Here is a 23,448-nt window from a genome sequence, read left to right on the forward strand (position 1 = left end):
TAATGTAATATCCAATGGATCTCATTAGGATGCCTTAATAAAAGAAGATCCGATCCGAAGATTTATAAAACGACACAAAAATACACTCTAATAAGCTACTAAACAACATTGTTCTTAGTTTCTTACATACCTCGTATGATAAGTAGTGTCCGTTCCCCTCGGTACGCTAGTTGTTAAAACTTTCTCGCCTTCTACTTCGATTCCGGTTTCACCGGAAGCCTCATCAGCACCGTCTTTCTTATTTCCCGTCTTATCTTTATCTTTATCTGCGCCATCTTTCATTTTTTCTGATTTCATTTCTTCCGATTTTTCTACCTATAAATTTGATAAAGACATTTATTTATTTATTCTTAATGTACATAGAAATACAGAGACATATTAAGAAAGATACAATATAAGATGTATAAAGGCAATAATAATAAATAGATAAAAACTACAATATGATAGACTTACATAATTGTTAAAAAAAACATATAAGTAAGTAAATATTTTAGTATATAATACACATATACACATATGACATGGTTACAGCCACAGATTGTACCTGTTGCGTTGGCGGTTGCGGGTTCGATCCCCGCACATGACAAACATGTATAGGCCATACAGGTGTTTGTCGTGGTCTGGGTGTTTGTGCAGTCCTTATGGGTCTTGGTCAGTCCTCCCTACCGTGCCTCGGAGAGCACGTTAAGCCGTCGGTCCCGGTTGTTATCATGTACACCTGATAGCGATCGTTACTCGTAGTAGGGGATATATCCGCCAACCCGAATTGGAGCAGCGTGGTGGATTAAGCTCTGATCCTTCTCCAACATGGGGAAAGAGGCCTATGCCCAGTAGTGGGATATTACAGGCTGAAGCGATATACACACACATATACATACATACACACATATACATATAAAAATATATACATATATACATACATACACACACACACATAAATATATACATATATATACAGATAAAGTAAACTACAAATCACGATAGTTACGACTTAATAAGCGACATATAATGCTTTTAAAGGCGTTGCTTGAAGCAAGCTTGCGTTGGAGCTTGTTTTATTGAAAGCGAAGAGAGTTCTACAGACGGACAGCATTAACAGTAAATGAATTGGAGTAGAAGGAGGTAGAAAACGGGAGGAATTTTCAGAAGCAGATTGTTTGGAGGAGGATTGATTGGAGCGTTCATGAGAATTGCAAAAAAACGTAAACCGTTCATTAAGGTAATGGCATTAGGATTAAAAAGAACACAGTAGAGTAGAGTAAGTACGTGAGTATTCCTGCGAAGGCGAATTGGGAGCCACTCGAGTTGACATTATATTGTGATGATGACTTTCTTGTAATTATAACAATTTTTTCGTTTCTATTTAGTGGTTTTCTATTTTGCTGTTTCACCTTCGATTTATATTATTCGGCATTTTAGTAAAATCCTGAATCTATATCCTACACCTAAATCATTATGTATTTGATAATTAATAGCTACATTATAAAATTCGCTGGCCCCGGGCAATAAAGCGGTATACGCCGGTTACACCCTTTTTAATGTTATTTAATTTTTGGCTTCTCTGAGTATCAATCTATCACTCTTATTTTTTTCAGTTTTTTTTATTAATGTTTCGTTAGAATAAATGACAATAACCGTTTTATTGCATGGATAATTCTCTTACGACTAAGCTATGTATTATTGCATTACTCTAAGAAAAATAACACAAAAAACCGGTGAACATCTTTACAGTAATTGTTAATGATCTTGCAATTAAAATAGTATCATCTATGAATTGTATTATACATTTTTTTAATTATTTAATTAAAAAATTATACGATTTGTTTTTAAAAAAATATTTTTAAAAGCTTAAATTGGTAAAAAAAAATAGCTTTCATTTGACATATTGAACGTCTGTTTTGGATCACTGTACACTGCACTATAAACAAATTAGCTTCTTTTATTTCTCCTGTAAAATTTGATTTTTGATATTACCGCTTTATTGCCCGGGGACAGCGAATTTATTCGTTTTATTAATTTCTAGTGTAACCAACTGTAATAAAGTGACAACTTTTACCTGAATGTCATCATCATCGACCTCCATTGGAACCTCTTCATCTTCCTTCAGATCATCGGCTTCTTCGTCTTCATATTGCAATGTCGGCTGTTCATCAGCTTGCTCTTTTGTTGCAGCGTCGACCATCTAATGAGTGAAGTAATGAAAATCATTACTTATTAATAATCGTGTTTATACAGATTTAGTTTTTTCCTGTATCAAATAAAGAAGCTTTCTAATAAAAAGAATGTTTCAAGTTGGATTGAATAATCCTGTTGATGGTTAGTATTTATTTGTACACGGAAGCAATGTACATATTGCAAAAAACACGTTCTAAATAAAATGACGTTGACTTGTCAGTTCATACTACCTAACCTCATCGAAGATGGATATTAGACAAGAACGTGTTGTGTTACAGCCGTACGGCGGATGTAAAAAGTTAATATTTATTAACGCTTTATTAAATTTAATTAAAAAAAAAAAAACTTTACCTGTACATCATCTTGATTTGCCTGTTTTACATGTTGGTAAGCGTCCGCCTCTTTATCTTTGTTCTGTTCAGATTCACCGCCCTCTTCAGCGTCTTCTTGTTCGACGTTAAGCGTGTGTGCTTTTTTGTTTTTCTTTTCATTTACATCTCCTATAAGAAATTTTTCAATTAAAATAAACAAATATTATAACAATTTACGTGTTTACTAATATTATTTCAGATTTTATAATTTCCACTCCTCGAAATTATTGAGATGTTTGGTGATATGTTGTCAAGCCTCAACAGAACAACGGTATTTCGTAATTATGTTTCGACATAAATCACCCAACATTTATCCAGCATCTTATAATAGTCTAACTTCATGGTAAAAATCAATTTGAAAAGACAAACACTATTAAAACCTTAAATTGTTCATTTTTAGAATGTTTTATAACATTAAGATAAATCATTAGTTTTTCTCTTACCAAGCGTTCGTTCCTGGTCTGTCCTTCCCGGTTTATTTTCAAATCTTTTCTGATTATCTTGTGACCTTTCCGCTCTTGCCGCTTGCTTCTCTCCTCGATGTCCTTTGTCACTTTTATCTAATTCTGATCTACCAGTTGATTGTATATCTTCACCTACTTGTTCTTGGGCTTGCTCCTGAAAATACGATACAAGTAAAATGTTATAACCAATAAAAATAGACGTACAAGACAAACAAGGCTAAAATGTTACCCGAGCGTTAAGTAATAAATATGACCAACTTAGTAGTTTCACCTTAGTACTGATTAATAATAATATGACCCAAATTTTCGTGAATAATTTCATTTTTTATATTTATAATTTTAAATTGATGAGTATTAAAATAATGTTAAAATATAATACAAATAATGTTATATAAACATATATATTATATAATAATATTATTACAATTGCTGCATATTTATGAGTCTTGCCAAAAATTACCTAATCATAACAAATTTTATTTTGTAATCCAATGTATTTAAAATATATTAAGTGATAAGTTGACTTTTTACCCAGAAAAAATAAAAAAAACTTACGTATGGGGCAGCATCTTCATCTTTAGCTTGTTCAGTATTGGTCTCCACATTATCATTAGTTCCTCTCTCCATTTCAGCATTTTCTGCTTTATCCTCAGCTGTAGGATCATCATTGGACGGATTAGCTTGAGGATTCGATTCATGTGACTTATCCTGTTTCTCATCATTTTCGTCAATATCATCAGGATTTTGTGGTAAATTCTCATTATCTTTTGATTCGTTTTCAGTTTCTTCACTTGTTTCAGGTTCAGGTTCAGTTTCTAGATTGTCTTGATCAGGTTTAGTGTTTTCATCTGCTTCGTTGCCATCTTCAGTTTCGTTATTTTCATTATCTTTGTCTTCTTGAGCGTCTGTCTCCTTGTTTTCTTTATCCTAATAATGTGCATTATTTAATTTTAATTATGATATGTTTAGTTTCAGTTTAATGGGTATAGTGATCCCACCAATTGGTTTTGGACTATTTTTTTTTTCAAATAATTGGATAGAAAATTGCACAACAAATCAAAACTATTAAGTATTTTTAAAAACAATTCCATGTTATTAGTATTGGTATCTTCAATAAGGATACTATAATTATAGCATACATATGATGCTATATAAAACCAGATATGTGAGTAGTAGATAAGAACTAAATAGATAGTTCTGCTACTACTAAATAGTAATACTGAAATAATCCATCCATAGCATGTCTAGCTAAATATGAACTATAATAAAATGATACATTACATTTATCTTAACAAGCGTGAACAAAAAATATTTTAACTATATTATTACTCCTACCTGTTCCTGGTCGTTTTGCTCCTCACCAATCTCTTTCTCATTATCATCAGCTCCATCTTCTTCATCGCTGGAAACTTCTAGACCATTTTTGTTGCCCTTTTCTTCTTTTTCCTGAGATTCCTCTTCATCCGGTATTGTTTCTTTCATTGCGTCTATTTCAAATGGATTCTCTGTTTCAGTTTCGCCATCCTGAAATAAAAAATAAATTTGTTTTAACCCCCTACGCATAAAGAAAGGTATTCTAAGTTTGACGTGTCTTATTGATACGTTTTTTTTTCTTAAATTGAAATCTAATGTGATCTGGATGATTCTTAGCTACGCACACTTAATAATGTTATAATATTTTTGGACGTCTGCGGCGTTCGTATGTTTAATATTGGAACAAGTCAAATAATATTATCCCTATTGAATTTTGAAAATTGAAATTTACTTGTTGATCGCTTGTATTTTCTTTGTTAGATTATAAGAAATTCAAATTCATGCTTACAAATCTTGCAGTGAGAGAGGTTAATCAACCAAAAATAAATATTATATTATGACTAATAGGTACAGAAACTAGGTAATAGTAAATTTGTTGGGCAAGGGTGGTTTAGTATTTAATAATGTGATTTACCTTATCATCTTCACCTTCTTCGCCATCCATGTTCATGTTATCAGGCATTTCGAAGTCCTCTGGTTCTGGGAGTTGTTGTTCATTTCCATGATACGGATCAATCTGTATTAAATGTATTTGAAATTAATTAAAGATATATAGACTCAAAATAACAATATAAGGTAAAAATATGTTTGAAAGTTTTATTATAATGCCTATCTATCTTTGTCTTCTGTTTGTTCCTACATCGTAGAAAACATACTACTCAAAGGGAATTCATCTATTGCAGTTCATATAGCTGTAGATGCATTTCTTTAGAAAAAAAGAAAACACATTCCAGGAATTTTGTAACTTCAATTCCTAGTTTTAATTTTTTTTAATTTTGATACTACTACTCTAGAAATTCTATTATAGATACAACTATATCGATATTACATCGTAGCTCTCTGAAGGCAAAATCTACTTCTTCTTCTTCCTTTTCAGGTTAAAATGGGTTTCAATAGTGCCGAATGAGCACAGATGAAAAATCAAAATCTATATTATCTACTTATGTACTACTACTCTTTATGTACACATATAACTTCTGAAAGACTGCACCAAATTGTATAATTCTTTTTTTTTTGGATTCTTATTGACGTAACATGATTTGAATAATAGGATATTTTAAAAAATTCTATATATAAAAAAAATGCTACGAAGTTCGCCGGGTCAACCAGCTATTAATTATAATATACTAAATTAATTTAAAATAGAACATACGTGGTCGTCATCAACCTCCGGTTCATTCATTTCATTAATCTCCTTCTTCTGCTTCTCTTTCCCCTCGGTCCCATCATCGGTCCCCTGCTCCTGCTCTTTCGCAGCCATCTCCTTCTCCCCCGTACTCTCTCCCTTACCGCGCTCTTCTTTATCCTTCTTACCTTGGTCATCTTCTTCGTTTTCGTCTTCTGAACCCCATATTTGTTGATCTAGTCTAGTTATGACAAATTAATGTTTAAAGTAACTTAAGCATATTTTAAAATTGGCAACATTTGGCACTATTTGATAGAACAGAAAGCAATTTAAAAATTTATTTTTCGAAGACATTTTCATTAACATAGGTTATGTTTAAAAATATTTCAGGTATGCATAAGTGTTAAATATACAAATAAATAAAATTGGAGTGTCTGTTTGTAATATTAAACTAACCGCTTTTTACTAAATGCATATGCATGTATACACGGTAAATATATTAAAATAAAATTTTTTGCAATTTTTGTCTGTCTGTTTGTTCCGGCTAATATCTGAAACGCCGGACCAATTTTGACGGGACTTTCACTGCCAGATAGCTGATGTAGTAAGGAGTGACTTAGGCTACTTTTATTTTAGAATTTTATTTATTTTATTACTCTACGAACTGAACAGTAACTTTTTTGTTAAATTCCACCCGGACGAAGGCGCGGACCCAGCTGGTTCAAAATAAATCTCGGTACTATTATTATATTAAAATTTTTGAAATAGAAGAAAATTATAATAATTTGTACTTCAAGATTTGACCATTGACTTCTACTATAAAATATTATTACGATATATTTTACAAACGTTAGACTATTTAGCATCTATAACAAATAAAACATTTTCGATTTCTTAACAACTATCGAAATAGACGTTTCTATACGTACTTATCAGCGGCATTTTCAGTTTCACCCATTTGTTTGTCCGCGTCATCGTTGCCATCGTCTTGATCAGAGTCTTCGCCTTCTAGAGAATAATAAAACAAAACTATATTATTAATTCGTACAATTTTCTTGTATTTAGAGTAAATGTCAAGAAATGTTGCCGACAAAATGTAAGAAGAATCCGACTATGATTTAAATAAGAATGAGGCTCACAATTACGCTGTGTATTTGATTTACATGTTTAAATATTTTGACAAATTATACACAGATTTTAATAATATTTTAAAGGCTGTCTCGTACAAACTTTTAATACAATTCTTACGTACATTGTTGCTACAAAACTTATATATTCTTTACCTTTCTGCTCGACGTCTTGTAAGTGAGAATCGAAGTCGTCAGTCATGTTAACTCCTTTCTCTTCTTCTTTGCAATCTCTGTCTTCTTGCTTCTTCTCCTCTCCTGGACGATGAGCGTCATCTAGTTGATCCTAAGATTTACATTTACAGGAAAAATAAATATAATTAATAACTTTCATGTGACTCAACTAGAAAACAGATTTGTTTTAGAATTTCATTTTAAGCAAATATGCAATTTCTTGTTAAGTTAATGAGTATCACTTCTTTAAATTTTAGCAAACAGTCCAATAATAAAACATACACAAAAATTATTACGACGAGAAGGATCAGAGCTTAATCCACCACGCTGCTCCAATGCGGGTTCGCGGATATATTCCCTACTATGAGTAACGATCGTGTACATGATAACATGCGGGACCGACGGCTTAACGTGCACTCCGAGGCACGGTGGGGAGACCAACAAGAACTGCACAAACACCCAGACCACGGCAAACACCAGTATGGCCAATACAAATGTTTGTCACGTTCGGGGATCGAACCCGCAACCGCTAGCGCAACAGGTACAATCCATGGCTGTGACCGTTGAACCAACGCGGCGTATTACCAACCATAATTTTAAAATAAAAGTATATGTGTGCAATTCACACACGGCAGAAGTGAAACTCTGAAAAGTAAATGACGAAAGCTTCTTTCACTGAGAATATAAAATACTGTAATATATTCTATCTCATTTTTTCCTATACCTTTTTCGTTTTTTTATCGTGACGCATTTTCGTTTCATCGAGTGTCAATTCACAACGATTCTACAAAAACTTAAAAAAGTTTAAAGATCCCAAGGTGTAGCTAAAATTTCGAAGAATACCTGATTCTCAATTCGTTCAGAGACATCTTTTTGACCCTCCCCATCCCCGAGGCCCATCCCACCGGAAAGTTTCCCTGGACCACCGTCACCATCACCTTCCTCCATGTCGAGATCCGATGGCTTACAGAACCTTTAAATAATTATATTGATATTTTATTGTTATATATATTTGTTAATATATATTTTATTTGTAAAATGACGATTCAAAAGTGCTTATGAAGCCTATTTGCATAAAATAATTTTAGATTTTGATTTTTCCTGTAAATATCCTTAGTACTTGGTAAAGGCAGTTACAGCAAAAGGTTAAAGCAAAGAGTAAGAAGGCAGACAAACGTATTATATCGACAAGATAAAGTGGATACAATATAAAAGTGACATAATTTGTTATTCAGTAAATTATCGAAAACAAAGAGTATATTTAATTTTTTTTAGAATTTCCTAATGTGTTACCCACACATTAGGAAATTCTAAACATTTTTAATATCATATCAAAAATCGACCGTTCCAGCGGGCATAGAACCTGCATCTCCGACAACAGTGTCGGTGCTCTAGCCAATTAAGCTATGAAACGATGTACTCGCTAGATCGAAACTTTTGATATGATGATTTTATATTCGGTCTAAGCGACACGGTCAGTCGGAGATGCAGGTTCGATCCCCGCTGGAACGGTCAAGTTTTGATATGATATTAAAAAATGTTTAGAGTATATTTAACTTTAAAATACTAAAAAATGCCCTAAGAAGCAAATGTAATTTACATATAAAATTTTACATACCCTTTAATTGCGAGATCGGAAAATATTTTCAAAATCACTGATAGCATTTTACACGACACTCTGTGCACCGCTACTTTCTGCGACACAAAATATTGCACAAACAAAACAACTTGTTCCAATATTGGAACCAATCTCATAACTGCGGTTCTCACTTCATCCGCATCTGGTCTGGTAGCGATATACTGAACGTAATTAGCTAACAAATGTTGCATTTTGTTTATTAATGTATCCAGTTGTAATAATTTTGTATCAGTAGATAACTTTTCGTGCAACAGTTCCTTTAGATGTTTATCTTCTAGTATTTCTTTCGGTTCATCTTTCGAGTTATTTTTTTCATCGATTATTTCATCGATTGCGTTTAGGACGTCCATGTTCTCAACACTCTTCTCGAGCGGCAAATGTTTCTTGTATATCGATTGGATTATTAGTAGCATTGTGGCTGCGATGTCTTCTGCTTGCGTGACTATTGTAGTTGAGCATAAATCGTCCATTTCTTGATCAATCGGTTGGTCCAATTTATCAAGTTCTGTCACCGTTTCTTTCAAATATTTAACCAAGTTTTCTAGACCACGTAACAGTGGATGTCGTGATTTATAATCGTTAAAAAAATTGTTCGTGAGTTTAAAGTCGTACTCCTTTAATATTGCGTCACTACCATCGATAATTTTAGTCAAATTCATTTTAACCTCATTTATTATGTCTATGTGGCTTTGAGAAACAACACTGAATTCAACGGAGTCTCCAATTTTTTTCGGGCTGGCGTTAGTCAGTTTGTGTAGAGAAGTTTTCTGTTTATCAACTGTCGATATAATGGCCTTTACTTTTTTATATAGTTCACAGAAATCGTCAGTATTGTTGTAACAACGAGATATCGGCGAATCAGATAAAATTAAATCAAATTCAGGTTCAGAAGAAGACCTAGCAGTTACTTCGGGGAGAGATTTTAGTACAATAGTGAATTGATCTAATAAAATACTGGCTTGTGCGTAGCATTCGACTAGAATATTAAGTTTTTCTTTCAACGTCGTAATGTTAGTGTTACTGACATCCGCTTCGAGAGCGTTCGTTAGATTTGTGGTTACATTGCGTAAATCGCAAATGTGTCTGGTGTATTTCGAAATTGACTTTTTCTGACTATTTGTTAATTTCTGAAAAAAAAAGACTATATTTAATATATATTTTTTTATGTTTAGAGTTAATTTTTTATTGATTTAAACATCATATACTATTGACTACTTAGAAATTTTACGTAAGAATATATTGTAACTAATTTGAGTTTTTTTTTTTTTATAAGTAAAAATACCGTTTAACATTGACACAGCGATCTGTTTCAAAGGTAAACAACTTAATTGTTGTTTAGTATTTAAATAATTATATAAATTAATATAATTATTATATATATAAAAATAATTATAATTAAAATACGCAAGACATACCAATAGCTGTGCAGCGAATCCCTTACACCGTTCGATGTTTTGTAAGCCGAGGTCACTGTGAGGCGACTGCATCGCAGACGTGAACAGGCGATGTCTTGCGATGTTCTTCTGGAAGTACTTCTCGCAACCAGACCACAGCATCGTTAGTGTTGGGTCACAGCGTCTAGAATAATTAATACGTATTATAATAATACGTAATTAACTTTTAAGTATATATTATCGATCTTCTGCTTACTGTAGTAACTTCTTATGTCTAATAATGTTACATACCATAATTCAAAACATGAGAAAGCACGATCAAATTAAGATAAGTTTATCGGTAAGATCAAGAAACTATTATAGTCGTCACGTCTAGGGATAACAACTATAATATTAAAATTTCGAACTACTTTTACCAACAGCAAAAATTTTCGTCTTTAATATTGTATTATGTTACAACTAGAAGTGCTTTTACTGATTTATAAACATTTTTTTTTTTTATTTACGTTTATTAAAAAATAATATTTCATAATTTTAGTTTACAAAATAGAGTTAGCGGAATAGGGGAATACCCTTATTTCCTATGATAAAAGAGAACATTTATATAAACAATGTTTCAATACATTTCACGATTTACCCACCTGGTTTTTAAATACTTCATCGCCGCATCCAAATCAACGGGTGGAATGGTAAAGTCGTACAATTCTTCCGAAGCGGCCAGAATGACCAAACCGGTGCGATAGTTGAGGCCCATTTTTGAAAGATATTTGAAGAGATCGGCGAGCGCTTTTCGTTTCTGCTGAACTATATTTTTCGCTTGTGATTTTTGTTTCTCTTTTTCAGCTGATGAATCCACCTAGATGACATATAATATTGTTAATATTTCGATAAAAATGCTTTTATTTTGCCTCGATGACTGGGGGTAGTTTAAAATTTGTACAGTTCAGTAAAGTAAAAATTTATTGGAAGAAAATCTTTTATGACTGACTATGATATGACACTGACTTATCTTTGCCAAAATATTAATTCGATAGATAGATTAGCCATTGAAACTTCGAAGTATAGATTATATTATAACAAATACAAGTTAAAATTTCAAAAACTATGCGAAATATTTAATAGAAAATTAAATACAGTATAAGTTAAGTGCGGCCAATAACCAACGCAAGCAATAAAATAATAATTAGTTTGAAACAGATATTTAATAACAATACGTGGCAACATGAAAGTACACCTTTTTAAGGTGAGTAAAAAAATTAAATATTCGTATATGAAATTTATCAGGTTATGGCTTATAAATTTTTTTTTTATTATACGTACATATATATTATTATCTTACCTCTAAAGATCCCAAATGCGCACTAGTCTCAATGACAAGTGTAACAAAGTCATCCAATGCTTGAACTAATGCTGGATACCCCGTGTTTATGATTGTGTCCTTACATAAGGTCTTGGCTTTGTTGAGTAGTGACGGAATTTTAGATAAAAGACTATCTTCTGATATTATATTGCAGGGCTGTTCTGATTGGTCTAAGTATTTCTTAAAAAAAAGTATAAGTAAATAACATTAATATTTAAATAAAAAAAAAAATACAATGTGTTGATTTATTTTTACTGACAATATTTTAAGAAAAAACATACAAAATAAAAGTTCTTTTCGTTTTTTTTTTTTTACATATTTTTTTACATTATATGCGATATCATATAATACATGTAAATGTGGCAGTTAAAGTATAATTGTAATTTTACTAGACCAACTATTTAAAACAAAAATATAAATTACTGAGCAAACAAAAACTTCAAAAATGTTACATAGCATTCACTCGTAATATCTGCTAGACAACTTATAAACTAACAATTCTTTGGACACTTCATATTAATACATACATATATGTAAGCTCAAATATTCCAGCACAATTTGAAGTCAAATTTCATATTATATAACTATTTTATTGCATTAGGGCAAGATATATGGGAAGCAAGAAGTAAACCAGGAGATCATAGCTGACTAACAATGACAGACTCAGATCAGAGCTCCTGGAGGGATTGGGGGTAGGATTCGATGGTTCTGGTGTTGCAGGCGCCTATAGCCCACGGTAACCGCTTACCATCAGACCATACATTTGTCTGTCGACCTAGTCATATAAAAGAAAAACCCTCACCTTAATATTCCTCGCCAGTACGATATGGTTCTGCACATCAATCATATAGGCTCCTCCAGTGGCGTTCGCTAACGTAGCTCTCTTAGGCCGGTCCCATATACCAACGTGGTCCGAGCCTACCTCACTTGTATTGTCTACTAGACAGCTTGTTACACTTTCTTTGAGAACTTTCTGTAAATTGAAATAAAAAATAAAAATGTGGTTTATTACAATTTTATACTTTAATTACTTCCGCGTGTAATATTGATTTTTAAAATTAAAATTATATATAACGTTGGCTTATTAAATTATTAAGAACTAAGTTGAACATAAAACTGTTACACAAGTTACTTTAACTAGTACAAATAATAATAATTTAGAATACTATATAAACAGTTACAAAAATAATAATTAATCATTATTGAGTAAGCAAGAGGAAATCAATATAGTAAGAAATTTTTTACTTTCAGGGAAAGTTTTTCGTTTACTAAGCTGTTTTTTTTTAAATCGAATATTACAGTTTTTTAAACATAAAATTCTCATTATTACAATAGATATATTTTTTTAAATACAAGTTATAATACCTCAAACTCCTTTGTATGTTTATGGAGTGCCTTGTGAGCTTTCTCCACAGTGTCTTTGACGCTCCAGTAACTAAGATCTCGGTCCCAGGTGCAGATTTTGACGAAATCACGTAATTTCTTCTCAATCGGAGCGCGTTTCTCTTTGATAAACGTCGCTACTTGAGCGGAAAACTGAGCATAATAGTTGTACGTGTTCCATAGTATTGATAGAAGTTCATCTGTAACGTTGTATGTTCGAAATGTCAAATACAAAAAATATATATAAGTATATAATATAATGTCAAAATGAAAATACTAATTTCTTTCTAAACTTCACAATATTGTACATATTTACGATGTAAAACTTAATATATACAGAAAATATTGATACAAATCATTTAAATAAATGAATAAAATTACAGTTATATTTCAATTATTTTTTTCTATTACGTAAGATTCATGCCTACTATACATAAGTTACTAACAACAAAACAATTACTAAAATCTTATCTTACAATATCCGTTAGTTTTCTTGTTATCTTTGTTGTAGTGCTAATTACCACCATTACTATAAACAATAATTTATTAAAAATTAATGTAATAATTATCTTCAAATGACAATCCAAAAGTGCTTTTACCTACTTACAAGATTTTTTAATTGATTTTCACAATTACCTCGTCGTTCACTGCGTTCCAAATGCACAAGATGGCAGTGATACACAAACACGATATCCAACCTCACTTCAAATTCTGCCAGATTAGATTTTTCCATGAAATCCTTCAAAACATTGACTACTCTAGCCGATGACACCGACTCGTCAGATTTAGGGTCCAAATATGAATTAATAACTGCGTACATGTAGAACCAGTATTTGTGTGCTTCGGACTGTTTCCTGAAATATTATTAAAATATATATTATCACTTCAGCCTGTAATATCCCACTATTGGGCATAGGCCTCTTTCCCCATGTAGGAGAAGGATCAGAGCTTAATCCACCACGCTACTCCAATGCGGGTTGGCAGATATATTCCCTACTACGAGTAACCGGGACCGACGGCTTAACGTGCTATCCGAGGCACGGTGGGGAGACCCACAAGGACTGCACAAACACCCAAAATATATATTATGTAAAGTTGTTATAAGTAAGTAAAATTAAAATGCTGAAATTAAAAGGTTTCTATAAAGTACAAAAGTGTTAATAATAAAATTATAATAGCAGACAAACAATGCACAACTTGAAGTATTGTGTATAGACAAACTTTAGAATGGAAATTTTTAAACTGTTATATTAAAAACTAGCCGACCCGTGCCCACTTCGTTGGGCGGTAATTATTATTATATTAACCAAATAAAATACATTAAAAAACAAATTTTATAGCACTTAAATAAATAATATGTTGCTCCCGTGTATTTATTATTTTAAATTACAGAACCAAATAACATACTTTAAAGAACAAATTTTATAGTACTTAAATAAATAATATGTTGCTCCAACGCCATCTATCAAAAATCGAGAAAACGTCGTCGATAGACTAAAATAAGACTAAATTAATAACGTCGAAAGACTAATAAATTGTTTTCTAATAGCGATAATGGCGCTAGTTTATTTACCATTTTGATATCTTTATCTTATTTACTGAATTTTTTGTTCAATTACAATAAAATATAGCCTATGTCACTTCTGAATAGTGTAGCTTTCTGTTAGTGAAAGAATTTTTGTGATCGAATCAGTATTTGCGAAGATTACCCCCTACATACAAACAAAGTTATAAACTTTACCTCTTTGTAATATTACTATAGATTGTAAAATTTAGGCTAAAAAACGTATATTATGAAAGATTTTATATTTTTAGTAATTTCTGAAACAGCTAAAAAATATTTTACACTTGAATTTGAAATATTTGCAAAACATACCGTTGGTAGAGATTATTGAGACATTCCTTCCAATGACTCATCTCGAGCTTTCTCCAGTTAATAATTTGCTGTCCAACTGCTAGAGATATATCGATCAAGTTGTTTCCTTTGTGAGCGTTCTTATTCCACTCCTCAATTTTATCTCTGAGCAATTCCAATCCCGTTAGGAACCGAGCTACAGGACTTGTGACTGGGAAGCCAAGGATCCTGTCAACTATTACTATAATCTGCGAAAAAAGTAACAAATGTGTTAACATGTATCCCTATTGCATATATGTGTTTCCTACAACAAGCACAGTGTGGTGAAAAATTAAATTTATAACGATCGTATTCCAATTTAAATTAAATAACGTACACCCAATTAAGAGTTTATGTATATACGTAACTTTATAGTTACATATGTACATTAATGCTGGCATAAACGAAAACAAATTAGTCATTCGGTAACAAGACAGAACTGCAGTATTTTATAATGTATATTATCTTTAAGACTAATAAAAGGGTATTCAAATTTCATCTATTAAAAAAAAACTATTAAGTGAATGTGTGAAAACAATTTTGGGCCTAATAGTAGATCTATCATAATAAATTTAAAACTTTAAAATGAAACTAATAGCGCCATTAAAATGTAGCAAGGTTGCGTTTCGCTTCAGCCTGTAATAACCCACTGCTGGGCATAGGCCTCATTCCCCAAGTATGAGTAACGATCGCTATCAAGTCGCTAGTGACTATTAACATCGTCGGAACTGCAAAATTGCATTTTTTTTGTTTATTTCATAAAACGTTCCCAAATAACCAAGTCTATCATCAGTTGAAGAGATTTTTTTTTTATTTTATGCATATATTATTTAATCGTGGTACTTCTGACAAATCAGTACCTATTAGTCTTAATCTGTTAAAAATGTAACAAGTGATTTTTCTCATATTTACACATTAAATACCGGCTAGTAATAATATTAAACATAAATAGCATGTACAGCATTACCTTAAAATTTCATGATCCTGCTTAAAATAAGTAAAAAGATACACGCAATTTACACTTTGAATTGCTCTCCTGTAAAGTTGCTGTTTTTCACATCCGACGTTTTTAATAGTCATAGGCGAAGTGTACATGATAACAACCGGGACCAACTGTTTAACGTGCTCTCCGAGACATGGTGGGAAGACTGCACAATAACCCAGACCACGGCAGGATCTGTAGGCCAATACAAGTATACAAATTTTATGTACTTACATCTTTTAGAGTCGGGAAGTCAGGCCACTGATTCAGTAATTCGTTGGTACTGTCTTTTACTCGCTGCAATAATGGTAGACATTCCTTTGTTTCAGACACCCATGGCGAACGATAGAAATCCAGTTTCTGGTTTGATGTGTCTGTTAAAGAAATTATGTAAATTCTTAGTAAGATTACTTAAGTAACATTTTTTTATTTCTAATACTGTGACGTGAAGTGACCATTGAGAAGTACTTTTTTATGTAAAAATGACCTGTGACCAAATTTATTGCATTAATTTCTAAATGAATTAAATAGTTTTTAAAAGTATATTTTTTCTTGTGCAATAATATTATAATTTTAAACGCTTTTCTCGTGTTACATCATTTATGCGTATAATTTAAGAACACTGCATAGTAAATCTTTTATAAGGCGTCACGGCTTTTATAAACATATCAATAAAGTAACTAAAAATACAACTTACCACTACCATCAACTTTCGCCTTAATATGTGACACTAAAACTATCAAACTTGGAGTAATCGTGCCTTCGAATTCAACATCCAAAGCGTCCCAGGCTTTTTGTATAACCTTGCTAAATATAGGATACCGCTGTAGCAATGGTGTGACAACGTCATTCCCTACCAATCTCTTTGGACTGGTTAACCATTCCGCGCGAGTCATACTTCGTACGAAGTTTGAATGCCACTGATAAATAAGTGATACGTCATCAGAGTTTATTAAATATTTGGGTCTGTCTATTGTCGGGACTTTTACTTTCTTTTGTTCGAGCGATGGGGGCTTGAATTCAGCGAAATCGACTTCGGAATAAGACGGGAACATTTCCAGGATTTCTTCGTATGCTATGGCTTCCTCGTCTTCATCTTCGCATTTAGACCTGAAATAAAACATATTATGTAACCTTGAGCATTAAAATAAAGTATTTTGCTTTTTAACATCAAACTTATTACTTTTTAACATCAAGGACGATAAAAATGTAAGACGTTTGTAACACTTTCATAATGTTATAAGTAATAGATAATTCAAAATTTAAATAAATACTAGCGGACCCGGCAAACGTTGTCCAAATTTGATTGCTGACATACCGATAGCAGCGTCACCTACCGGGTCCAATTGTGTTTTCAAACCATTCATGAACCCATAGAAATATACGTACAAAATTTTAACACAATCGGCCCAGCCATTTAGGAGTTCAGTGACGAACACACGCACAGAAGAAATAAATATATAAAGATAAGAATATATGATAATAGTTTAATATATTAATAAGAAAAACATAGTTGGTTGATTGAGCCCTCTCATGAACCATCAGCCATATTTATTTGAAAAAATAATTGCTTTTCTAATCTGACTAGAAATTAAAAGTAAAAAATTAACCTTACTTTGTCACATATAGCGCCTCTTCGTCCTGCTTCTGTTTCTCGATCTGCTGTCTCTGTTTCTCCCAAGCTTTTACAAGAGCATCGAGAGTATTTAATACTGCATCTATCATCACTTTGTCTATACGTTCGAATGCGATGCCATTCATACTGAGCTCAGATAAATTCATTTTCAATACTCTGTAAAAGTAAAATGATTTAGCTTAACGTTTATATTTTAATTTTATGAGAAAAAAAAATTTTTTTTACTTCTTTTGAATTTTTAGGGCAATTTTTAAAAAAGGCTGTAATAAGTAGTGTCATTCAAAAAAAAAAAAAAAATAGAAAGAGCTGGACAGTTTGTTTTACATAATGTATCTAACATTTTTCTTTAAATAACTTGGTTCAAATTTGATATTTTAGTAACTACAAGACAGAATTGTTATTCTTAAAGTTAAATTTTTTTGCTATGTTATAATATGAACTGTTTAAAAAAACTCTTAGCTTCAAAGTTAACGTTATGAACTAATAATAAGACAATTACTAAGCTTTAAAATTTTCATAAGTTACTTACTGGAGACACTCCAACTCAGCTTGGTACAGATCCTCATTCACAGCTATAACATTTCTATTCAAAAGTTGCAAGAAGTTAGCCGATAAAAACCGATTAAGATGCTTTTCCCTTGCATCTTTAGAAGGAATGTTATCTGGGTAAGTCATGAGAGATGTTAATATGTTATGCAAATTTGGACCTTGTTCTACCTTTACTACAAATTCTCGAATCAAATCATTTAACGATGTAACACTGTAAATAATTTGATACAGTGAGTTCTGTAGAGGTTTTGCCAGATCTGGGAAAGCTTCGGAATAAGATGTGTCAACTTTTTTAGTGAACGCTTTAGTTGAATACACCCAAGATGACGTCTCCTTAATCACATTCTGAGCATATTGTATAGTTGATTTGTCATGCGTTTTTGTCTCTATAGCTTCGTACAGTTTGTTACAAATTGCTATCAAGTTTGTGGATGTTGTCGTCACTGTTTTGTCTGATAAGACTGATTTTGTGAAATGTTTACAGTCCTGAAAGTACAAAACAATATTTAATTAAATACAATACTACTCCATACAAAAACTTTAAATTAAGTTAGAAGCACACTACATATAATCAGACATACTGCAAAACTAATAAAACATTAGTAAATTATGTTGGCTTTAGAACCAAGATGTAATATTTTTTTATTTCATACTTGTAAAAATAATAAACTAAAGTTATTTCTTACTAAGGTCAAAACTTACCTTGACAAAGTTATTGTAAGAAGGTTCTTTAGGTCTAAAAGTATTACCAGACGCATATTTATGCACTCTCTGAGCAGTTTTATCTTTTAAATCCATTAGAATCTGACAATATGGATGCACCTTTTTCAACTTTTCCCTATTTACTGACCCTTCTTTGTACCACTCTGAAGTTACATCCAAAACCTTCTCTACATTCCTTTGTTCGCTAATGGTACCGGATATGATACCGTACATGTAATACACACTTAACAGTTTATCAAACATACGCACATCCTCTTCAATGTACTGCACTTTAAGACGATACTTTTCTACGTGGTCTATGGCACTTATTTCAGCCATTATTCTAACAAAGATAAGACTGGTCAAAAGCGATAGTTGCGCCGTAAGCATTTTTATTTTTATTTTTATAACATCATTTATATCTTGGGTACCAATTTCCAAAAGTTGTCGATATATGTTATCCGCTGTAGAAAACATCTCTAATACTTGCTTATCCTCTTTGAAGTAACTTTGTAAAGATTGCGTTGTGTCAATCGACGATGGTAAAGAATTTTCTTCGATATTATTTTTCTCAAATATAATGGAATGCAAACATTTTAGTAAATATTGGTATCTTTGTTGTTCAAATGTAGCATCAGATTTCCTATACAAAATATATATATATTATGAATAAAGGAGGAAACCATTTTAAAACGTTTGTATAATAATGCTTAAAACTTACAATTTCATTTCAGCCGCAGCATCCAACGTACCAATATTTTTCCATAAAACATTTAATACACTTTCCATTTTCATTGAATACTCAACTCGATTTTTAAGACTTGTGCTTTCAAACGCCAGAGTTGGCAGTGTACCTAATAAAACCAACATAATAATAAAAAAAAAACGTTTCACTAAACTAAAATAACTATCCAAAGACGGAAATCTAATCTCACCAGGTTTGTCTACAACTGTTGTTATTTCCTGAAGGTAGTAGGGCATCAAAGGTAAATTGTTTGAGACCCTTTTAGTGTGTGTAGGAATTGCCTCAGAAATATCTTCAGTGTCGACCGAATCATTTATATTCAAAAATGGTAAAGGATAGTTTGCTGGAGAATTCGAAGATAGTTTGAAAATTTCTGTTACAAATGTTACAGGGAGTGACGAAATCCTAAAACAGAGAAATAAATATAAGAAAATTGATCAATGATTGATCTAGTGATATGCTAACTTCATAAAGAAAGACAGCTTACCTTTGTTGTACAACTTCTTGATCTCCACCAAGAACTTTCTTAATCACTTGGAGTTGATTAAGTAACAGTGGAGGAAATCCTGTGATAGTTTTTATGTAAATAAGCAAATCTGATAATGTAGCGACGGCGTCACTTCTAAACGCACTACTTTTTAACGTATTTTCTTCGTCTTCAATTAATTTTGTGATAACATTTATTAAAAATGGCTGTAGTACAGTAATCAGTCTTTGTACTATGTACATGCTAATAGGTAACAGCTGTACTTCAGGTTTTAATTTCTTTGTTTTGGTGATACTTTGTGTTATTTCCTTTAGATAGTCTTGAATTCCTTGAACTACTGTGTCATCTGGGACGTCGAAAGCTAAAGCTATATCAGATAAGTATACAGGATCTGCCGATATTTTAGTTAATTGTCTGTCTACAGGCTCGTTCATATCTAAATGTGTTTTGTTATACAGATCTGCTTTGGCAATACATAAATCATATTCATTTTGATTTTGATACAATTTTGGTTGTCCATAATATTTTCTTAATTTTTTACTAACTTTAGCGATCTTTGAGCAATCTTGATTGTTGTTCAAATTTATACTATCTAATTCCTTTAGAAAATTGTCCATGAAATTTTTGTTGGCTGGGATCCTGAACAATTCCCCCATTAAATATTTTCCAACCCATTTACAATGAACGTCTAACAGTGGAATAATTTCCTCTTTTAAAATTGGTGTCCTTTTATTTCTTGCTTTTTCAAATATCGATGTAGAACATATTTTTATGTATCTATCGCGCCAATTGAGTAATTGGAGTAGCAGGCACACGAAGTCATCGCTCAATGAAGTTATACCATATTTTATTGAATTTTCAATGTAATTGTCGACTATTCGAAGGTAGGTTTGACAATTTTTCAAAATAGGGTATTCTACAAAATCGTCACTTAATTTTCCTTCAGCAACGGCAGAACAGTAATTAAATGCGGAGAAACCGTTAGTTGGCAAGAAGTACTTTATAACGATATTTTTTAAATGCAAATAAAGTTGCAAAAATTCTGCATTCACTTTACATAGAACATCGCTATCCAATGTGTAGGTTTCTGTGAAAAATCTTTTATAGGATTCAAGTTTTTTACTGCCTTTCACACAATCAAAAGCCGATTCATTCAACTTAGAAGTCAAGGCACGCAATTTGTTTTTGTTATTTGTTTTTACATCAAATTTTAACATATAATTGAATATATTTAATAGTTCTTGTGGACATCTTTGATAAGCGGTCAACGTGCAAAACAAGGACGTTAAAGCGTTGTCGGTAGATATATCTTCATTCGATTGGATAAGCGTTGAATATGCAATTTGTTTAGTTATTTCACATGCAGAATTAGTACACAATCCTTTAACAGTTAATGTGTGACTAACATCTTGATGGACGATGGGTTCATATTCTTCGGCTTCTAGTTCTAACTCTAAAGCTTTCAACATCGTATTTTTCATTTCCGCAAGAGACATGTTAACGGAACTAACAAAGTCACTCCCACTTCTTGGTTTTATGTAGACATCTGAAAAACTGTTTAATAAAGCAGTTTTACTCGATATACCGCGAAGAAGCTGTTGCCATGTTAAATAGGAGGCTTGGAGTAAATGTGAAACAGTGGGACGGTCCAAACCTGTTGAAAATATATATTCGATTTAATATAATAAAGAAAAAAAAACAACATAAATTAACTGAATAGTTTATAGTTTGACAGTACCTTGGACAAATGTTGTCAACGATTCGTGACATCGTATACATATATCATGATACTGGTTGGGAAGTCCGCAAGAAGAAAGTAGAGCGACTAAATCCATGTAGTCCATTGTTTCTGACAATCCCAAGTCCCAATCTTCAGGCCTCAGTAGGAAAATTTCGACACCTCTGTTTCTCATGGCTCGCGATATTTCGCCGTACTTTGGATCCATTGTAAAGAATACTCTAAAGTTTGAATGAGGTTTAATTTCACTTAGTTCTCCTCGTTCCGGTATATTTAGAACTCCGTTTGGTTCTAATAATCCATTTAATCTGTCTAATACGGCGGCCGATGTTAAATTTACGTTGTCTAGTAGTAACCACGATCCTTCAACCATTGTTTTTACAAGCAAAGAATCTACCCATTCAAATTTCCCACCCGCATTCACAGACAATTGATTCGATACTTTCGTTTCTAGCTTTTGTAAGTTATCTAAAACTTTGCTAATTTTTTCACACGATATACGACATGATTTAATATATTCTAACAATTTCTTACAATGTTCATAGAGAAAGTTTAATTTTTCTTTGAATTTTTTGACTTCTTTATCTGTGAATTTTTTATCAACAAAATGAGATTGGTAAGATTTATAATGGTAGAGATTACTCAACAGTTGATCAGATCTCCATTGCTTGGTTTGTCTCGTTAACCATAAATTTCTCACTATTTGTATTGTTATAGTTTCGATTTCATCGTAAAGGTTTTCGAGACTTCTATTATAGTCTACTTGCTCAAAGCCTCCTAATAAGTCTGAAACATCCATCGCCGAAGTGACCGGTACCACGTGAAGTTCGTTCCCAGATAGATCCGCTAAAACTTGAACAATGCTGCTTTTACCGGTAGCTGTCGGGCCAACTAGTATTGAGAGCCAATTCATTTTTATATTTTGAGCTAAAGATTTTAAAGCTGGCAATTGATTTCTAAGTATTAACAAGTTAGTTTCTAATGATCTTCTATTTTTGAACAGTTTCTCTCTATTTCTCTGTAGGCTAACATCTCCTATGATGATTTCTTCATCTTTCATATCAAACTGTGGATTACAGTAACTTCTGGGATAAACTGGACAAAATATTTCATCATATATTTGCATCATTTTATTCTTGTCTTCTTCGGTTCTCATGCGATTTACATATAACATATCAACAAATTTTCCTGGGGCTATTTTCTGGCCACATTTACCGTCATTTATTAAGGCTTCACACCACCTTTGAATATCTCTCAAATTCATTTCCCATGGTCCACCCTTATGCCCCCAAGATTGCAGTTGAGTGATTTCGTAAGCCACTCTACAGTTAAATTTAACAATTTTATGAAGAATGTCTTTAGGCAACTGATGATATTGCGATTCTACTATAAACAAGAGATCTTCCTTTGTCAGGGTATCAATATACACTTGAGTAAACCGATTTAAAAATGAAACTGGTAATCCCCTTCTGGCACCACCTTGTTTCAAAGGATTTTGACAGGCAAATAATTTAGTTTGTTCCTTAACTTTAAAAGTTTTTCCTAATTCTGGGATAAATATTTCACCTCTATGATCAAGGCAAGCATTAAGTCCCTCGAGAACTGGCTGTGGAGCCAAATTCAGTTCGTCTAGAAGTATCCAGTGTCCATTTTGAAGGGCGTTTAAGAAAGCTCCTTCCTTGAAAGTAAATGATCCATCTTCGAATGGCAAATCAGTTCCAAATAAGTCTGTTATGTCCTGAAATTAAATTAAGTTTTTTTTATTGTGTCTATGCAAGCAGGGTTTTTTTGCATATTAATTTTATTTAGGAATTTTATCAATTGCTAAATAAATAAATAAAATAAAATGAAAAATTATTTTATTTGAATAATAATTTATTATATTATTATTATTTGAATAAAGTTTATGGCCATATAATCCAATTCACTAAAAAATATTTACTTAAAAAGTTTTCTTTAAAAATATATG

General features: G+C 32.0%; 1 protein-coding gene across 1 annotated transcript in view; it reads right to left on the minus strand.

Annotated features, from left to right (window-relative positions):
- The window catches only part of LOC123661833 (midasin), a 41,259-nt gene that overhangs the window by 9,010 nt on the left and 8,801 nt on the right, over positions 1 to 23,448 (minus strand). The window contains exons 10-37 of the mRNA XM_045596773.1: positions 21,480 to 23,217; positions 19,742 to 21,395; positions 19,445 to 19,659; positions 19,231 to 19,363; positions 18,510 to 19,152; positions 17,788 to 18,293; positions 17,238 to 17,414; positions 16,320 to 16,732; positions 15,857 to 15,996; positions 14,623 to 14,849; positions 13,383 to 13,600; positions 12,729 to 12,946; positions 12,160 to 12,336; positions 11,343 to 11,543; positions 10,645 to 10,859; positions 10,025 to 10,187; positions 8,589 to 9,736; positions 7,814 to 7,943; positions 6,953 to 7,082; positions 6,599 to 6,674; positions 5,697 to 5,910; positions 4,959 to 5,060; positions 4,346 to 4,534; positions 3,566 to 3,922; positions 2,990 to 3,164; positions 2,527 to 2,675; positions 2,057 to 2,182; positions 131 to 315 (exon numbers count right to left, since the gene is read on the minus strand). Of these exons, the coding sequence (XP_045452729.1) occupies positions 131 to 315; positions 2,057 to 2,182; positions 2,527 to 2,675; positions 2,990 to 3,164; positions 3,566 to 3,922; positions 4,346 to 4,534; positions 4,959 to 5,060; positions 5,697 to 5,910; positions 6,599 to 6,674; positions 6,953 to 7,082; positions 7,814 to 7,943; positions 8,589 to 9,736; positions 10,025 to 10,187; positions 10,645 to 10,859; positions 11,343 to 11,543; positions 12,160 to 12,336; positions 12,729 to 12,946; positions 13,383 to 13,600; positions 14,623 to 14,849; positions 15,857 to 15,996; positions 16,320 to 16,732; positions 17,238 to 17,414; positions 17,788 to 18,293; positions 18,510 to 19,152; positions 19,231 to 19,363; positions 19,445 to 19,659; positions 19,742 to 21,395; positions 21,480 to 23,217 (10,019 nt within the window). The remainder of the gene's footprint in view (positions 1 to 130; positions 316 to 2,056; positions 2,183 to 2,526; positions 2,676 to 2,989; positions 3,165 to 3,565; positions 3,923 to 4,345; positions 4,535 to 4,958; positions 5,061 to 5,696; positions 5,911 to 6,598; positions 6,675 to 6,952; positions 7,083 to 7,813; positions 7,944 to 8,588; positions 9,737 to 10,024; positions 10,188 to 10,644; positions 10,860 to 11,342; positions 11,544 to 12,159; positions 12,337 to 12,728; positions 12,947 to 13,382; positions 13,601 to 14,622; positions 14,850 to 15,856; positions 15,997 to 16,319; positions 16,733 to 17,237; positions 17,415 to 17,787; positions 18,294 to 18,509; positions 19,153 to 19,230; positions 19,364 to 19,444; positions 19,660 to 19,741; positions 21,396 to 21,479; positions 23,218 to 23,448) is intronic.

Source organism: Melitaea cinxia, chromosome 17 (genome assembly GCF_905220565.1).
Source record: "Melitaea cinxia chromosome 17, ilMelCinx1.1, whole genome shotgun sequence".
Classification (NCBI taxonomy): Eukaryota; Metazoa; Arthropoda; class Insecta; order Lepidoptera; family Nymphalidae; genus Melitaea; species Melitaea cinxia.